We start from the raw sequence: 20,368 nt of genomic DNA, 5'->3' as shown, positions 1-20,368 counted from the left end.
AATTCTATAACATTTCAGGGAACGGGAAACTCTACTATTACTTTTCTCTCTACTCCAAACGCACCGATTGTCATCGAAGGACAAATCGGAGTTACCTTCTATTTACCCCCAACAATCCAATTGAACCCTATCCATAACCTTTTCCCACCACCTGTTTGAAAATCAATATATAAGGGAGAAACTGTAAATAAATAACACTTCTTCCTCTTCTAGTGTAGGAAATATAATATGTACTAAACAGTGTAGATATAAGATGCATACAATATTGTATATATATATATATATATATATATATATATATATATACATATGAATATTTTAAGTATAATTTTTCCTTTAAATTTAATAAGTATATTGTAGGAAATAATAATAAAAATTAAATAAATAGAAACAAAAATTATCGTCACAACAATAATGCCCAAAAGATGCCCAAAAAAGCCAATAACTAAACACATAAACTAGACAACAACATCACCACCACCTGCACGATCATTAGGAACTTCCACATCTGCTCACACCAAAATTGGTGATCATCACAAAAAGGAAAACCAAACAAAGAACACAGACATAGAGAAAAAGGGCAAACAGCATCACCCTTTCTCCAAAGCTCAAGAACCTCTACCATCACAAAAACATCACTATTTTATTGTTCCCCGAAAACAATGAAGCAAACAGCATCAAAAACATGTAATGCACATAAAGATATATCATAATAACCTTTGGAAGGGAGTGTGTTCTCAAAATGGCCCACTTTGGAGCCCCCAACAGATGCAGCCATAACGAAACACTGCTTCCTCTTTTTCTTCTCCTCAACCCCAATTCCAGTTCCACACACTCTATTACTCCTCAGATGCAGCATTGATGAATGAAGAAAACGAGATTGGTGCTTTGTAACACCAAAAACACGAATGGTGTTGATCCCAGAACTCACCAACCCTTCCATGGGAACTAGCTGTTTTCCAAATTCAGAGACAAAAACGATTGCTTTATCAAAAACCCATAAGAGGATGAAGGCTACTATATTTTAGGATCAAAGGGTATGATGCGAGGGTGTACGAATATTACTGAGTACCTGCAGACGAAGGAAATGAATGAAACCAGAGAGGGTTGGTGGCTTAAAAGGTTCAATCTCAGAACATGTTAATCAACTAACTGTGTTTCTTTCCTTTTCAATTGTTTGGAATAGTGTTGTTTTCTTGTTTTGGCAACAATGTTCCAAATCACGATTTTTGTGGAAAATAAAACCAACAGTGGTTTTTTTTTTCCTTCAAAGAGGATACCGTGAAATATAAGAAGAGAAATTATGTCGTGGTAATTTTCTTCGTATATATCGATGGATAGATATTATTTTTTATTATAATGATGTAAGAAAATAAAATATTATAAAATTTATCTTTTAGACAAATGTTCTGAACATTTGTATTTTACTTATTTAATATTGTTAAATTTTTTATTTATATTTATTTTATATGTAAATAAAATTTATTTTATTCTTTTCTTTTTTTTTTATTTTTAAATTAATTTGTAGTGAAAATAAAAATATATTTCTATATTTTTTTTCAATATTTAATTTTATATTTTTATAATTTTCAATTCATTTTTCATTTAATACATTATTAAGAATAGATTATATTTAAAATATTAGTTTTTATACAATTTTTTATTTTTTATTTACACATTTATGATTTTTAATTATTTTATCATTTAATAAAAATAATTTAAATATATATATATATATATATATATATATATTACTTATTTTTATTTCTTAAAATAACATTATTTTAAAAGATAATATATATTTATTAGTAATACAAATTTATTAGGTTAAAATACTCCGTTGGTCCTCGTTTTGGTTCAGAAATCTCAAATTGGTCCTCGAATTTTAATTGATCTCAATTTCGTCCTCATTTTTGTAAATGTGTTTTAAATTAACCCAATCGTTAACAGTGTCAAAATTTTTAACGTTAACTTCATCTTAATTATCTGACGTGGCTTGATTCATTAATTTGAGGACTGAAAAATTTGTACGTGGCGTTATTGATTAAAATAATCATTTGTCTGAAAACCTAAATTTTATATTTGCGTTATTCATTAAAATAATCAGAATATGGAAACCTAAATTACTAAAATAGGATTGCAACTGAGTGTTGAACAATGGCGACTGGGAGGGCGACTCGCGCGTCAATGCCGTGAACGTGCAGGTGCAGGGAAGGTGAGATTCAGCATCGTCGAAGGTGAGGTCGAACATTTCAGTGTTCGATTTTGGAGCTTCAGTGTCGTTGATCGCCACACCGCGAAGGTGAGTATCATTTCATCCTTGGCTGTTTAGGGTTTTGTTGCTTGTCCCCCCATTTTCGACAATGAAATCGTTTGATTGGTGGTCCCCTATGCGACTTTGTTTTTTAATCGGTGACCGTATGGATTATAGTATGTGGTCCCGTATTCGAATGTGTTCCCCCATTTTTAATTGCTTAACTTGTGGTCCCCCATTTCAATGCATTGTTTTGTGTTGTCGTTGTTGGTATGAATTGTAATATTTGAATTCCTTTGGGGGCAATGTATACAGGGTGCATATATAGCCATGTCTGTTGATCGTTTTCAAGTGGTGGTCCACCATAGTGGCCACTTTTTTAGTAATGGGAAATTGGAATATGATGGGGAAACAACCACGTGGTTCTGTGACCCTGATACGTGGGGATATTTTGAGGTTATTGCTGGATTAAAAGAGTTAGGACACGTATCTGTGAAGGAGTTGTGGTATAGTTTAGGAGGTGGGACTGTCTTAGAAGATAGGTTGGAGCTTCTTTGTGATGATAGAGGGGCCAGTCATATGGCGAACTTAGCAACGTTAAATGGTGCAGTTCATTTGTATGTGGTTCATGAAATGACAGAACCTGAGACAATCAACATGATAGAGGGTGTTGGTATGGGGGAGGTTGGTCCTTCTGAGGCTGCTGATGTAGTTAACTGTGTGAATGAGGCTGATGAGCATGGGGCAGCTGAAGTAGTAGAAAAGGAGGGGGGTGAGGGTGAGGAAGATGTTGAAGCTCAAGTACTTGAAAAGGAGGGGGGTGAGGGTGAACAAGATGTTGAATCTGCAGTACTTGAAAAGGAGGGGGGTGAGGGTGAACAAGATGTTACAGCTGAAGTAGTGGAAGAGGAGAGGGGTGAGGGTGAGCAAGGTGTTGCACCAGAAGTAGTTGAAAAAGAGGGGGCTGATGAAGGTGATGGAGTACAACAAAATGAAGGTGAGCCTGAATCATTCAATGAGGAAGGTTTGGTTGATGTAAATATTAACAGTGATGGACATAGTGATTCAGATTGGGATGGTAATGTGCCATGTGCTGTTGAAAGTGCATCTGATGGAGAAGGTTGGTACACAGCACAAGAGTCGACTGATTCAGATTCTGATGAAGTAAGGACTGAGGGTGGAGGGTCAGATTTCGAGTGGCAATCAGATGAATTGGTTAGTGGTTCAGACATTGATGAGGTGAAAGATGATTTTGAAGGTTATGGGTCATTTCCTACATTTACAATGCCAAAAAACATGGACGACTATAAATGGGAAATAGGAACTTATTACACAGAGAAACATGAATTCATTGAAGCAATTAGAACCTATGCACTTGCAAATGGAAAAAGTTTAAAATTTGTAAAAAATGACAATCAGAGGGTTTCAGTTAAATGTTTGGGAGCAAATGGAGAATGCAATTGGTATGCTTATTGTGGTTATATGGGTGCAGTGAAGTCATGGCAACTTAGAAAAATAATAGATCAGCATACGTGTTCTAGAGATTTCAACGTAAAATTAATGAATGCAAAGTGGCTAAGCAAGAAGATGGAAAAGACAGTTAGAGAAAACCCTAGTATGAAGGTCATGGACATTCGTGACAAGGTCAGTAGGAAATGGAATGTAGGTATCTCTAGAAATATGGCTTTTCGGGCTAGAGCTATTGCTAGAGATCACGTGGATGGGTCTTTTTCAGAACAGTTTAGGAGAATATATGATTATGCACACGAACTGCTGAGAACCAATCCAGGTTCTACTGTAAAGCTGAATGTTGAGAACACAGAAGGTGAAGTTATATTTAAGAGATTCTATGCATGCTTGAAGGCATGCAAAGACAGTTTCACGTGCTGTAGACCTTTCATTGGATTGGATGGCTGCTTTCTCAAAGGAAGGTATGGTGGCGAGTTACTAATAGCAATTGGAAGAGATGGTAATGAGCAGATTCTCCCTCTTGCATATGCTGTTGTAGAAGTAGAAAATAAGGATTCGTGGAGATGGTTTTTGGAGCTTCTGATTAATGATCTTGGTGGGGATTCAGTTTGTGCAACATGCACTTTTATATCAGACCAACAAAAGGTTATTCCTTAAACATTACCTTTATTATTTAAATTGATTTATATTTTAACAACATGCAGTTTGCAAATTTTGACATCACTATTTTTCACATATACACACAGGGTCTTCTCCCAGCTATGCAAGAACTTCTTCCTGGAGTGGACCAGAGATTTTGTGTTAGGCATTTGTATGCTAATTTCAGAAAGCAATTCCCCGGAAAAAATCTTAAACGTCTCATGTGGAAGGCTGCAGGAGCAACACATCCACAGGCTTGGGAGAAGATAATGAGGGACATTAAAGAGGTCAATGAAGAGGCATTCAAACACTTGATTGGTATTCCTCCAAGGTATGCCACCATGAATTGTTACACTATATTTACTGCATCATTAATACATACTGATCTGTTTATATGATACTAGGTATTGGTCCAGATCTAGATTCACTGTAAGAGCCCAGTGTGACACCTTGGTTAATAATATGTGCGAGGCATTCAACAGTGTGCTAGTGAAGACTCGAACAAAGCCAATAATAAGTATGCTGGAGGACATTCGTGTTTATATCATGAAGAGATGGGCCAAAAACAGATCTAAGGTGCAGTCTTTTAAAGGTTCAGTGTGTCCCAGAATTCTTGACAGGCTTAAGAAGGAATCAAGCTTAACAAGGCACTGGATACCAAGGTAAGAACTCAACTATATTTATGTCAGCAAGCTTAACAGATTTCAGATGTAGTAATTATGTTTTTGTTGTATTACATGCAGATGGTCAGCAGAGAAGTTGTTTGAAGTGAGGCATGCTTCAAATCTAGGGGAACAGTTTGTGGTTAATATTGACAAGATGGAGTGCAGCTGCAGGAAATGGAGCATCACTGGACTTCCTTGTTGCCACGCAATTTCTGCCATGAAATTTTTGAATCTGAAAGGAGAAGATTTTATAGCCAATTGGTTCAGGAAATCAACGTATGAGGAGACGTATAACTCAGTAGTTTACCCAATTAATGGTCAACAATTGTGGGAAGTTACAGCATATCCTGATGTCCTGCCACCAATCAAAAGAATTATGCCCGGAAGACCTAAAAAGAAAAGAAGATTGGAACCTTGGGAGCTGAAAAAGGATGAGACCGCATTACGAAAAGGAGGAGTTCGCAAAAGGTGTGCTGTGTGCAGGGAAATTGGTCATAATAGAACTGCTTGTCCTAAAAAACCACCGCCACCACCAGAAGCAGCAGGACCATCACAGCAAACTGGCCCACCAGCACCATCAGGCCCATCACAGCAAACTGGCCCACCAACACCATCAGGCCCATCACAGCAATCTGGCCCACCAGCACCATCAGGCCCATCACAGCAAAGTGTCCCACCAACAGCATCAGCCCCATCACAGCAAAGTGGCCCATTACCAGCAGCAACCCCATCACAGCAAAGAGGCCCACTACCAGCAGCAAGAGCACTAGCCAATCACTCCCAATCAATGCCACCACCAAGTCAATCTCAACGTGCATCAAGCAATCAAATTGTCCAACCAATGAGGAACAAACTCCAAGCTAGAAGGGGGCGTGTTTGGAAGCCTTGATGTTGTTTAAATCTGCTTTGTACATGTTGTTTAAACTTTTGTTGATTGTTGGTTAATACACATGTAGTCTTTTTGGGCAGTCCACTGTCATGGTATTTTGAACAATATTTTGTGTAGGCAGTGGCTATATGGATCTATTGTATATTCATGGTGTTTAAGTATTGAATGGATGGATGGATCTATATGATAATTTGGATGGATGACCAATGTCTTTGATATTAGGTACCATTTACAATGTTGGAATAAATAATTGTGACAGGAATGTGGTGCTTTACTCCAACACATGTACACATTTTATATCACATTTGGTGTACTCCAACAGAGTATATTCAAATATATCCATGCCATATTTTAGTACCAAAATGCTGCAGGAGCAACCAATAATTCAAATGGATTTGTCATTACATTCCAAAGGTGCTGAAACATTCATATTCATTTGGAATCATTACAGCAAGAACTTTAATACATGGTGAACAGAAATATGTTTAATACATACAACAAACAAACCATTCCAAACAACACTTTCACCCATTTTTCCAATCTCATAATACATTTCTCGATACTTATTAATTTGTTTTCCCCTTCCCTTTCTACCATCTTTGTCTTTATTAATTTGCTTTGGTCATCCCTTTCTACCATCTTCGTTGCAGTGTCATCATCGTCATTCTTCGTAGGACCACATCTTTCTTCTACTACATTTTCACTGCACCATGAAAAAAAATTGCATCCAACAACTTCTTCACTTCCACCCTGTCCAACAAAAAATCAACACCACCAATTACATACCAATTACCAAAATTAGGTTTTCGAAATCCTAAATACGCAAAAAACATCAACCAAAACAACAATATCGTACCTTGAACTTTGGGCAACCCCAAAATTTTCTCCCCCTGTTCTTAGCCGTTCTAGCAGTTCTTGTGATTGCCTTCTCACCGCAATAACAAACAGGTGTTAAATCGGACCTCCTCACCGCACCTCCATAAGAAGAAACGCTGGAATTTTTCATCTCCCAAGCATTGCAAGTGCAGGATGAGCAAGAATGAGAGGGAGACATTACCTCTTACCAATTGAGAACTTACCAATTGAGGACGCACTTACCAATTGAGAACGCAGAGCTTCTTCTCCCCCTTTTCAAACCCTAACATTCAAATGTTATGAAAATAATCTCTTTTTAAAGAGAAACTAAGAACATATGTGCCAAAACAAGTCAATGACACGTCACAGTACACAAAACAGCCACATCATCAGGAATAAACGCCGTCTGTGAGCTGATAACGGAAAGGGTTAATTTAAAACACATTTACAAATACGAGGACGAAATTGAGATCAATTAAAATTCGAGGACCAATTTGAGATTTTTGAACCAAAATGAGGACCATCGGAGTATTTTAACCAATTTATTATCTATTATATATTGTAACATCCCAATTTAATAAAATAATTCTAATAAATGAAGCATCACACAATTATAAATAATTAGAGCATGAGACATGAAGTATAAAGGTTAACCATTACAATCATTCCAAATTATACTGGAAAGGAGAACTAAGGCATAAAACAATGTCAACAACAAAACTAAAAGAACAACGATCTAGCAAAAAATTGCTCACAAAACAAGGAATTACAAAAGCAATTGTAACATCCATAAATCAATAAATAATGTATTACTTTATTTATAAGCATTTTAGTATGTATCCATAATTAATATATATATATATATATATATATATATTCTTATTATTATTATTACAAAAAAAATATATATATATATATATATATATATATCTATATATAATATATTATTATTATAATAAATTATGAACATATGAATGTAAAGATTATAAGTATCCAAAATATACAAATAATTGATGATTTTATAAGAAATATATTAAACATTTTAGAATGTTAATAAGAAAGAATATTTTTATTATAATAATAGAGGAAACGTAAATAAATAAGTTAAGTTACGTAAGTACGTAGATATATTATGGATAAACTTGCATACATGTATAGGTAAACTGACATATTGTTAGGTAATAAAAAAAAAAAAAAGAGAGAGAAAAAGAGAAAAAGAAACCCCTCACCACATGTGAGATTTAATGCAATTACAGGTTAGAAAAAAAAAATGATAGCTTAATTCATAAGAAACAACAATAACGAGAATTTGAAAGAAGAAAAAAAATTGAACAGTGCTTTCTAACCAAATGAACTAAACGTAATGATTATGTGTGTAGTATAAATAGGAGTGGTGATTGTGAAAGGAAAATGAGACAGTAAGATCAAAGAAAAAAAAGGGAGAAGAGGAGTTTGTGAGTATAAAATTGGCAATGAAGAAAATAAAAGAAGAAAGTTGAAACGTTCACAAAGCTTTGGGATATATCTTTCACAATAATTAAGGTAAGGGGAGGAGACATCTATCATTTTATCTTTTTACTTTGATTATTTTTTATCTGTTTATAATTACTTTTATCTTTATATTTACCTTAAGTGAAGTGTCCCTAACCTCATTCTAATTTATATTTAGTTCTCGTTCCTATTTTTTTATTTATTTATATTCATCTCCAATTGTGCACTGGTCCTATTTATTCAATTTATATTTACTCTCATTTTCTTATTTATATTTATCTTCAATTACGTACTGGTCCTTTTTATTTATTTTTATTTATTTTAATTATTCATTGATCCTATCTATTTATTTATATAATTATATGGTTTAATATTGAAATGAAATTTACGATAAATAAAGATTTGATTATTGTAGTTTGAGGTATGACCTTAGGGATTTAAACGAGTTAGTATTACTCAAGATGAGATGTTCTTGAGTTACTTTGTTGGCCATGAGCTCATTTATCCTGACTAGTCACTACAAAATTAATCAATATCTTTATAAAAGTATAATAAAAATTCAGTTTTATGGATTTGGGAGAATTTTCATTTCATTTTATTTTATTATGATATGCTGTATTTTTTTATGTGATATTTGTCTCACTTCCCTATTTTATGATTGTGTGTGAAAAACAAAATTTTATAACTATATCATAGATGGTTGCTCCCAACATGCCTGATCCCTTCTTCATCGACATTGTGGCTGTTTTCCCGGGGAATTCATGGCAAACCAATGCAGTGAATAATTCTATAACATTTCAGGGAACGGGAAACTCTACTATTACTTTTCTCTCTACTCCAAACGCACCGATTGTCATCGAAGGACAAATCGGAGTTACCTTCTATTTACCCCCAACAATCCAATTGAACCCTATCCATAACCTTTTCCCACCACCTGTTTGAAAATCAATATATAAGGGAGAAACTGTAAATAAATAACACTTCTTCCTCTTCTAGTGTAGGAAATATAATATGTACTAAACAGTGTAGATATAAGATGCATACAATATTGTGTATATATATATATATATATATATATATATATATATATACATATGAATATTTTAAGTATAATTTTTCCTTTAAATTTAATAAGTATATTGTAGGAAATAATAATAAAAATTAAATAAATAGAAACAAAAATTATCGTCACAACAATAATGCCCAAAAGATGCCCAAAAAAGCCAATAACTAAACACATAAACTAGACAACAACATCACCACCACCTGCACGATCATTAGGAACTTCCACATCTGCTCACACCAAAATTGGTGATCATCACAAAAAGGAAAACCAAACAAAGAACACAGACATAGAGAAAAAGGGCAAACAGCATCACCCTTTCTCCAAAGCTCAAGAACCTCTACCATCACAAAAACATCACTATTTTATTGTTCCCCGAAAACAATGAAGCAAACAGCATCAAAAACATGTAATGCACATAAAGATATATCATAATAACCTTTGGAAGGGAGTGTGTTCTCAAAATGGCCCACTTTGGAGCCCCCAACAGATGCAGCCATAACGAAACACTGCTTCCTCTTTTTCTTCTCCTCAACCCCAATTCCAGTTCCACACACTCTATTACTCCTCAGATGCAGCATTGATGAATGAAGAAAACGAGATTGGTGCTTTGTAACACCAAAAACACGAATGGTGTTGATCCCAGAACTCACCAACCCTTCCATGGGAACTAGCTGTTTTCCAAATTCAGAGACAAAAACGATTGCTTTATCAAAAACCCATAAGAGGATGAAGGCTACTATATTTTAGGATCAAAGGGTATGATGCGAGGGTGTACGAATATTACTGAGTACCTGCAGACGAAGGAAATGAATGAAACCAGAGAGGGTTGGTGGCTTAAAAGGTTCAATCTCAGAACATGTTAATCAACTAACTGTGTTTCTTTCCTTTTCAATTGTTTGGAATAGTGTTGTTTTCTTGTTTTGGCAACAATGTTCCAAATCACGATTTTTGTGGAAAATAAAACCAACAGTGGTTTTTTTTTTCCTTCAAAGAGGATAACGTGAAATATAAGGAGAAATTATGTCGTGGTAATTTTCTTCGTATATATCGATGGATAGATATTATCACTAGTGTAAAATAGGCTTTTTATACCGGTTAAAAAAAGGCTTTTTATACCGGTTCTAGCATCGGTATAGATGCAGGCGGTATAGAAGGTTTGATCTTTCTACATCGGTTCCATGGCAGGTATAAAAAAATTATTTTTTATACCATTTCTAAAACCGGTATAGAAAGTCCTCTTGAAAATGAAAAGTTATGTAAGAAAAAATGACTTACTATACCGCTTATAGTTCCAACCGGTATAAAAAATTACACATTTTACACCAAGTATGACCTCAACTGGTATAAAAAGTGATTTATTATTTTTTTTATGAAAAATTCGTTTATGCTTCTTACCACATACCAAACCTGTATATAATTACCCAAAACATAAAAAAAACAAATCTCATTCAATCTAATATTTACATGAAATTGAATGTAATGTTTATATGAAATATAATACTACTCCAAAACGAATTACTACATAAGTCATAAAACACCTAACATCATCTTATATATTGTATATAATTACCCAAAACTTCTAGAAAACAAATCTCATTCAATCTAATATTTACATGAAATAGAATCTAATGTTTATATGAAATATAATACTACTCCAAAACGAATTACTATAAGTCATAAAACACCTAACATAATCTTATATACTGTATATAATTACCCAAAACATCCAGAAAACAAGTCTCATTCAATCTAATATTTACATGAAATAGAATCTAATGTTTATATGAAATATAATACTACTCCAAAACGAATTACTATATAAGTCATAAAACACCTAACATCATCTTATATACTGTATATAATTATCCAAAACATCCAGAAAACAAGTCTCATTCAATCTAATATTTACATGAAATAGAATCTAATGTTTATATGAAATATAATACTACTCCAAAACGAATTACTATATAAGTCATAAAACACCTAACATCATCTTATTTAAACACCTAACAACAGTTTTTATTGAACAGAAGAAAAGAAAGTGGCGAAAGAGAAGTGACATATGAGATAAAGAAGGACAAAATTCACAAGTTAAATTACTAAACAATGAGAAAAGCCAAATTCTTCTACTCGTCAATTTCTTAAAATAAATAGGAATCCTTATGAATCAACTGAAAGAAAATAATAAACGAACCATGGAGATTCAAAATAGATGGGTGAGAGAAAATTATTACCTTAAAAGTGAGTTTTGTGAAATGAAATTAAACAATAAACCAAAGTCTAAAACATGAATGATGTGTAGAAAATAAAAAACATGTATGATTTAGTTTGAGTACATCAGTATATGAATAAACCACTGCTAAAGAAGAAAGAAATAATCAGATCCATACCAGAAAACTAAATCAGAAGTCAATTCATTACAAGTATAGTAATCACCGCACTGACCTTGGAAGGATGCACAGAAGATCGATATTACCTATCCAAAAGTCTTCCCAAGAATGAAAACCTCTGCAAAACAAAAACTAAAACCTCTTCAAAACAAAAATGCTTCTACTTTTACATCCAAATACGAATTACATTCCCGATTAAATCAAATAATTTTTTCAAATACTTTTAGAATGAGATTCGTTGGATGCAATGTCATTCGCTGGAAATGAGGTTTAGCACGATTTTTCTTTCTTTCTTAAATTAGACTTTGATAACTTTAAAAGTTACCTTATACTGATAAAAGAAATTTCCCAAAAATATGTACATAATAATTGAATAACACGACACGAATGAATAAAGTTACTCTCAAATCAAATCTCAATAAATAATAAAAACCTTACAAATCCATCACGTGATGTGTCTAAGCTCCTCCAACATGCTTTTTTTTTTCTCGGAATCTTGACTTGGTAGTGAGTAATACTAGAGTCTTGAATTTAACTAAAGTTTAAACATGCCTTAAAAGTAAGCTGGTTTAATTTTGAAAGAACATATATAAAATATTTCAAAAAAAAAGAAAAATCTTCGTGCCTTCGAAAACTAAGAATAATTATAAATATGTAAAACGTATAAACATTATAATTTCTTAGAACTAAACAAATTATCGTAACTTAAAAACGAAATGATCGTAATTTTCAAAAGAAAATAGACATAAATGAACATAACTTCAAAAGAGGAGAGTGAAGCATTATACAATAGTCAATGTTGCTTCTTACCAAAAGGATCTTCCCTTCTTGTGCTGTCTCTGCAGAAAAAGAAAACAGAAAAAAAGAGAGAGAAAATAAACAAGTGAAGAACAAAGACAAACAGAAATAAAGTTGAAGTTCCTTAAAGAGATCATGAAAGTTTGCACACTGACATAAAAGGTGACGTGTGTCATCAAAGATATTAACCTCATTTATTAGACATTCGATTTTATTTTATTTTAGTCAGCAAACCAAAACAAAACATTGCCTCACTTTCTCACTGCTCTGTGTTTTACCTTCTACTTACGTCTATCAGAAAATATAACAACTCGATTTCCCCATCCCCAATCTTCCAATCTGAGAAACTAAATAAGTCGACATAAAGTAATTCAATAGAGGTGACACTTCAACACACATCATGTAGAGAAACTTTTAAGCTTAAGCAATTGGGAGAAAACAGAGATACGTTTGTCTGACACATAGGAAAGAAAAGAAAAATAACATAAAAACAAGTAGGTAGAGTACAAAAGCAAAAGCAAATAACTAAATTTGACAGATAAAATAATTAGAGTAATTATATACAAACTTATCCTTTCACTAATACTTACAATTGTTTGTATTGTCTCTCTTTTCTTATAGCAACGTATGTGAAGATTGGTATGAAGGTTTTAATTAAAAGATGGTTGAAATTCAAAAAGAGGCTGTCCAATTTAATGGTGGGAACAAGAAAGGAGACTCAGAACTCTGTCCAATTTAATGTTCAGCTGTTGAGAGAGCCAACACATCGTTTCGCTTATAGATTTGTTTCTTCTGTCTCTCTCCTTCAGCGCTTTCTAATTTATGTTCTTCACTCTTTCATGCCCTCACATCATAGTACTACTTCTACTCTTGCATTTATGCATGCATTATCAATTATTAACATTCATCATCAACTCCACTTTCCTCTCATCATCAACGTTATTTCAACAATTATGAGTCATTGATCGGAAGAAAAGACTTAGATAGGAAAACCTGCCACTACTTTAACACCAAAAAAGAAACCTAGTGCAATGGCCACACTTTTTGTTTAGGGCAATGCATTTCAATTATCAGTTCTAAAGATTTTATCACACTGGCCTGGCAAGAAGCAAATTAAAAAGAAAAAGGTTTATGGTGTGCGGTGAAAGGAAAGTAAAGGGAATCTTTCTAAGATATAAAAATAGCTTATATCTTACGTGAAAATAGTTCAAACTGATTTATTCAATTATAAAAAAAAATTAAAATCCATGTGCTTATTATAACCAACTCATATTTGGGTGGTACGTTCATGAAGGGAACACACTCTACACACCAACTCATACATTTTGACATATACAATAAAGTAGTATCACAATTTTCTTGTTAGTGTGTCTCCTTTTGGTGAATTTTCGTAATTAATTAATTTCAAAGCTACTACTCCTAAAATGTTTCTGCCACTGCACCTATTAATCTAGGAGGGAATTCTGTGACTCTGAATGACTAATTTATTCCATGCCTCGTTTAAGAAATTTCATTTCAAGTTTGAAAGAGACTACAGAAATCACGTGAATTTGAAAGTGATCTCCATGATGTACATTGAGTCCATTATCTTCTTTGGGCCTTTGGTCCTTAACTCATTTAAGTTTGATACTGATATTCTAACAGTTCTTGTTTTGTTCACAAGAAAAAAAAAAGCAGTACTGGTAAGCCAATTGAAGAAATGGTGCTTTAATAATGCGCAACTAAATAATGTTGCTTCCTAAGTTCGATTAAAATTAGAAGTTTCTATGGAATTATTTTTTGTATTGACATTCTATTTGAAATTTGAAAACAGTCACTACATATAATTGTCTGATAATCTCGAGAATCACACCTTTAGAGATGAACACAAAAGGCTAAAACATATCTTATGGAGAGCAACTCAGAAGTTAGTCATAAAAATCTATTGGTCTATTTGGAAAAGAAAAAAAGAAACAGGAAAAACAACACAAATAATGATTCCTCTTTATTTGATGAAAAATAAAAATTGACTTTATAAACAAAATATTCTTCTCTTTTCCATTTTGTTTCCTATTTGACAACCAAAGGAAATGTTATGACTCCCACCCAGTACATGAGATCAGTGTGTTTTCTCTTCATTTCTGCTAATAAAAAGGAAATGAGAGCACACAGAGGAAGAATATTCACTAAATACAATCCAAAAGAAGAAATAATTAAGTAAAATATATTTAAATATACAAAATAAAGCAGATGAAAAAAATCTAGAGAAGCTCTACTCCTGAGAGAGAAGACTTTTGATAGTCTTTATCCAAGTAAGCCTTTAGTAACAGACATAACTAATGGATTTCATATAGTACAACCTATGATCAGAAAACAATAATCAAGGAAAAAAAGAAAAATGATTGATCACAACTATTAAATTTCTATTAGAGATAGTACATATTTGCAATTAAGAGTGTTCTTTACAACTATATTCCCTTCATGCTTAAATATAGCAACAAACATCATGCCACCTAACCCATTGCACGCATAATTTGGCCACAAAGTTTACGATTATTATGTAATCCTTGCATGTCTCTGCTTTCATTTTATGCTGCAAGAGTCACACTCTGCTACTCTCAAAACTTCAGTGTGTAGTTCTTATAATTTACAAGGAGCACTTTCATTTAGCATGCCACTCTTTTCTTTCACATAGTAGGACTAAAAGGAGTGAACTGCACCAGAAAAGAGATTTTGTTTAAATATGTTTTAGCAACTGAGTTCAATCCATTTAGTCCACCCTCTCCTCTGATATTTTGGTTTTTAAATTAATGGCTGCAACCATGGTTATCAAACTCGCGGGTTGACTCGTACACCCGTACGAGTCTGCGAGTCATGACAGTGTTCACGGGTTAACTCGCATATAAACTCGTTTTTTTTCAAACTCGTAATGAACTCGGAGTAAACTCGTCGACTCGTACCAAACTCGCGAGTTCGAGAGCGAGTCACCGAGTTCGAAGAACGAGACGAATTGACACAAAAACATGTTGTTGGCTTTCGGATTTTAAGCCCAAACCAAAACCCCAATGCCCCAAATCGAAAATCCAAGCAAAAATAGAGATCGAAACCCAACTCGAAAACCCTAATCGAAGAAGAAGAGAAGATCGAACTTGAAAACGTTCACCTATTTCGAAATCTCAGCCCCGGTCATTCACGTCGCAGCTCCGATCATCTCGCACGGCAGCTCTGATCGCCTCGCGTGGCAGCTCCGTCGGGTCGCTGGTTCAGTGGCGTCGTTGTTCCCTTCTTCTCTTTTCCCTCTTTCGAATTAATGACATACGTATATAATATATCTTTCTTTGTTTTTTTATTTCATTTTTTTTCTCTGGCTTTTGTTGTTGTTCTGTTACGTGTATATATATATATATATATATATATATATATAATATATCTAGTTTTGCTTTTTATTTATTTTATTTCTGGTTTTCTAAAAATTAAATTATTTGATTTTTAATTGATTGAGACTGGTTTATAATGTCTGGAAGTGAGACTGGCAAGATAATGTTGTAGATGATAAAAGTAGAGGATTGGGATCAAAAAGTTGAAGTTATTTATGATTTTTGATTCATATTAACTTGTGTGTTTGTTGAAATTTGAACTTATATAACAATCATGTTTGTTAAATTAAGTTATTTTACAATTATTGAACTATTATTTACTATTTGCATTAATTGTGGTGATTAAATTCTTAATTGGTATGGTACTATATGCACTTTTTCATATGAAGTAGGGTGTAGTAGACTCTTACGAGTCTACGAGTCGGGTCTACGAGTCGAGTCTACGAAGCTCTCATGAGTCTACGTAGACTCTCGAGTCTGATAACCTTGGCTGCAACACTAATACTCCATGGATTAGAATGATGTTTGAATAATAGTTGTTTGGCTAAAATAGAATATCTTTTGAAGACACTGATTTACTGAGTTTGAGAAGTTATTGCAACTCCATTTTATATTTTTTTTACACCTTTTTTTGTTGACAATGGCCAATGGTAACCAGTATACAGCTACTACTAGCAGCTTTGAAGTAAGTCGTTCTTCAATTTGGAGAGATGGGAGTGGTGTTTTTGCAAGGAATTCATTTGAAGAAGATGATGAAGAAGCTCTGAAGTGGGCTGCACTTGAAAAGCTCCCTACTTACAATCGTTTAAAGAAAGGCTTGTTAATCACATCCAATGGTGAGGTGAAGGAAATTGATGCCACCTTTCTAAAAGAGAAGTTTGTTTGGGCTGCCCAACCGGTTTATAAACACGAGGAAGTGTTAGAAGAACAATGGAAAGGTACCATTCAACTTTATTACTATTTATAAGTTGAATTTCTTGAAACTTTTCGGCTGGTTCTTCTATTTATATAATACTTAGTTTTATACGTCGGTATTAGTATTATCGTTATCTGACAGTGTTATACAGTGTTATGAAACGGATTCTGTAATCCGTTTCATACAAAAATTTGCAATTTTTTTTAAATGGAATACAGAATCCGTTTCATAACACTGTGAAACGGATTCTGTAATCCGTTTCATAAAAAAAATTGCAATTTTTTTTTGAAACGGATTACAAAATCCGTTTCACAGTTTTATGAAACGGATTCTGTATTCCGTTTCCCATAAATTTTGATTTTCCCATGCTACTCTGTGGTAAATATATAATATATATATTTGAATCAGTTATTTTGATTTTCTATGTTGGTATTGAATGTTGATACGTGTATGTTGTGTTATTGGTGAATTTTTAATGTGAGTGAATGTATACTGTGTGATTGGTGAATTTTGTAATCATGCAATCAGTTATGAATATTAGCATGCAATCAGTTTTCAATTTTTGATATGTGTTGCATTCACTCTTTTTCTTTATGCATTCTTTATGCATTCAGATTTCACATTCGCTGAAAAATCAAACAACACATCCCAAAACGGATTTCAGGTTCCGTTTCAACACTCTGGGAAACGGCTTCCACAATCCATTTCACCTAAAATAGAATAAAAAAAATGTTTTTTATGGGAAACGGATTACACAATCCGTTTCCTTAAAAAAAATATTTGGGAAACGAATTACACAATCCGTTTCTTTAAAAAAAAATAAAAATTGGGAAACGGATTCCACAATCCGTTTCCTTAAAAAAAATGATGGAAAACGGATTACACAATCCGTTTCCTTAAAAAAAAAATTGGGAAACGGATTCCACAATTCGTTTCCTTAAAAAATGGAGTAATTAGTAATGTGATTATGTTAATGTGTTAAATGTATGGTTAGGAGTAATTAGATGAAGAAAAAATGGAGGATTACTGTGAGGGAAACAAGATGGCATATAAAGCATGAAAACATTGTTCTCTTGGAAGGACCAGTAATAATTAGGAAGTCCACGCTTTTCTTTTTCTTTCAGTTTTCTACCTATAAACAAAACCAAAAATGTCTTTCCCAAAATAAAATGATGACCATTGATAACGGTGCAATTACTAATGTTACTTCCAAGTTTTCAAAGCAGTGGAATTTAAATTACATCACATGAGTGAGTAATTTGTTTCTCATTTTTAATCATTTAAATTAATATTGAATTTATTTTTTATCCACCAAACAGATTAAATTTGTTGCTCACGCAATTAAAGAATAATCTTTTTTATAACATGCTGACAACCAAGTCTGCAAATATCTTGTCAAGGGATGTTGTCCATGTTGTCCTTCATCGCTCTTGCTTGGGCTGATTGCTGGCTTCAAGTTCCATCCACACCTGCCCAATGGGAAACGGATTACATAATCCGTTTCCTTAAAAATAAAAATTTTGGGAAACGGATTCCACAATCCGTTTCCTTAAAAAAAAATATCATGGAAACGGATTACACAATCCGTTTTCTTAAAAAAAAAAATTGTGGGAAACGGATTCCACATTCCGTTTCCTTAAAAAAAGTTAAACCTTCCGTTTCACGCATGTGGAAAACCTGTGAATTATGTATCTTCTAATCTACTGGTAAAAATAATTAAATCAATTAAAATATAAATACACATGCACATTAATATTAGAAAAACATTACTTAACTGTTAAAAATGGATGGAGAAGCCGGAGGAGAAAAGGAGTCTGCCGCTAGGGAGAAGAACGCCGGTGTGTGGAGGAGAAAAGGGTGCGCCGGGGACAATAACTGTGTGGAACCTGTGTGGGAGAAGAGGGAGAAGAAGGATGAAAGGTTTGTGGAGGTGTGGAGGTGTGGAGGTGTGGAGGCGTCAAATAAAAGAGTTAGGTCAAACATTCAAAGATAAAAAGATAAAGATTCTTGGGGGTGCAGGGTGTCAGCAGGGAATCTGCTTTATTGGGATTGGGGGTGCGTTTTGGGGGTGTATGGTTTTGGGGGTGCAGAGCAGTGAAAGATGGAGTAACTGTTTTTTTACCATGGACAAACATGGAAATAAATTAAGTTTTGGGGGTACAGGAGAAATTATTGGAGGTGCAGGGAGAAGCTCCCAGGAGAATATGAATACGAGGGATGATTTTCATATGGCCCATATTTCAACTCTGTACCAGCACGTTTAGTGGGGTCCACCACCGTGAATGATTCTACCCTAGTGCTTGGTGTCTTGAGAAAAGTTGTCTGTTGTTTGACATGATAGGGAGATAATAATATTGCACTATCACGGAAATAAACCAATTGTGACTCTGATTGACTTATTTCAACTGGGAAAGGTTCCAAAGACCGTGTCAACATGTAAAGAACCTCTAATGTCGTGGTTTCATCTTTACTTAGTGGAGTTAACAAAGTTATAGAGAAAAACTTAGTTCCATTTGGTCCATCAGGCTGCTTAGCAGACTTGACATCAAGAGGAACATAAGTTTTCTTCTTCCTCTTACCAGAAGTTGCAGCGGCTTTGAGTAATGCAAGATGTTCAACTTCAGTGGGCGAAAAGGCCAAAAGTACTTCAGAAGCAGCAGATGTCCCCAAATTTTCAACCTGAAAGAAAAACTCTCAGAAATATAAAATCAACAAATTTTGTAAATGATTATTTGATTGCACAATCCTTCGAAAAGAAATAAAAAATAATAATTTCAAGTTAAAATTTGGTCCAAACAAATACTGATTTGTTGGTCTAAGAATCCAAAACATGTTATAGACTTCAATAGACTCAAACATTCATAGACCCGACACCCAACCCCCCCCAAATATTTTTTCATGTATTGATGGCAACCATTAAAAGAAAATGAATTAATATATTATTGTAATGGTAAATTAAATTTTCAAACTTTAAAATAAATATAAGTATTGCTAGAAAGAACATATTGAATATATATATATATATATATATATATATATATATATATATATATATATATATACACCTTTATATCTAAGAAAAAAAAATTATAATACTATTTATTATACTTTATACTTTAAGCATCCCAAAGATTATTGGCATGAACATTTAAACATTGTGTATACAAAGTAGTCAATGAAAAAAAAAATTTGGAGCTATTTTAAATCTATGGAAAAACATATGTGATTAGAAATATATAAGAATATAAAAGTATGATAAATTGACTCTCATATATCATAGGTTTCCTTACCTGGATTTCATGGGTGAAAATACCACTATGACTGATTCATTTATTAAATGTATAAGAATAGAAAAAAAGTATTCAATAGTTTTTTCCCTTTCACTTCCTTTTTTATTATAAATTAATTTAACCTAAATTTAGGCATGATCTAATTGAAAATTATTTTCTACTAAAGTTTTGTACATATTCTATGAAACTCCGTATTAGATTTGCATACCAAATTAGTAAAATATAATTTTCAAGTGCGAAGTGTATTTATTTTTAATTATTAATTATCCATTTTTTTTATGTTTATACT

General features: G+C 33.2%; 1 protein-coding gene and 2 long non-coding RNA genes across 7 annotated transcripts; 1 reads left to right on the top strand and 2 right to left on the bottom strand.

Annotated features, from left to right (window-relative positions):
• Window positions 1–354: 354 nt before the first annotated feature.
• Window positions 355–1,592, bottom strand: LOC146882152 (uncharacterized). The gene is made up of 2 exons (XR_014985104.1): window positions 718–1,592; window positions 355–618 (listed from the first exon to the last, which is right to left on the bottom strand). It is a non-coding gene; the product is annotated as an uncharacterized LOC146882152 (long non-coding RNA).
• Window positions 1,593–3,721: 2,129 nt separating this feature from the next.
• Window positions 3,722–6,604, top strand: LOC146882151 (uncharacterized). The gene is made up of 4 exons (XM_085668181.1): window positions 3,722–4,369; window positions 4,471–4,694; window positions 4,768–5,025; window positions 5,107–6,604. Exons 1-4 carry the CDS (start codon window positions 3,737–3,739, stop codon window positions 5,915–5,917), a joined length of 1,926 nt encoding a protein of 641 aa, XP_085524307.1. The 5' UTR covers window positions 3,722–3,736; the 3' UTR covers window positions 5,918–6,604.
• Window positions 6,299–19,504, bottom strand: LOC114167084 (uncharacterized). Of its 5 annotated transcripts, XR_014985403.1 has the most exons (7): window positions 19,369–19,492; window positions 18,565–18,675; window positions 12,530–12,558; window positions 11,775–11,837; window positions 9,766–10,120; window positions 6,774–7,055; window positions 6,299–6,667 (listed from the first exon to the last, which is right to left on the bottom strand). It is a non-coding gene; the product is annotated as an uncharacterized LOC114167084 (long non-coding RNA). The 5 variants fall into 5 exon arrangements; XR_014985404.1 differs by lacking the exons at window positions 6,299–6,667; window positions 6,774–7,055 and adding an exon at window positions 8,609–9,197; XR_003600110.2 differs by lacking the exons at window positions 6,299–6,667; window positions 6,774–7,055 and adding an exon at window positions 9,403–9,666.
• Window positions 19,505–20,368: the final 864 nt, after the last annotated feature.

Source organism: Vigna unguiculata, chromosome 10 (assembly GCF_037176805.1).
Source record: "Vigna unguiculata cultivar grain cowpea cultivar isolate G323 ecotype 2 chromosome 10, ASM3717680v1, whole genome shotgun sequence".
In the NCBI taxonomy this organism is placed as follows: domain Eukaryota; kingdom Viridiplantae; phylum Streptophyta; class Magnoliopsida; order Fabales; family Fabaceae; genus Vigna; species Vigna unguiculata.
The sequence above is the reverse complement of the archived record's forward strand: the minus strand, read 5'-3'. Positions and strand labels throughout refer to the sequence as shown.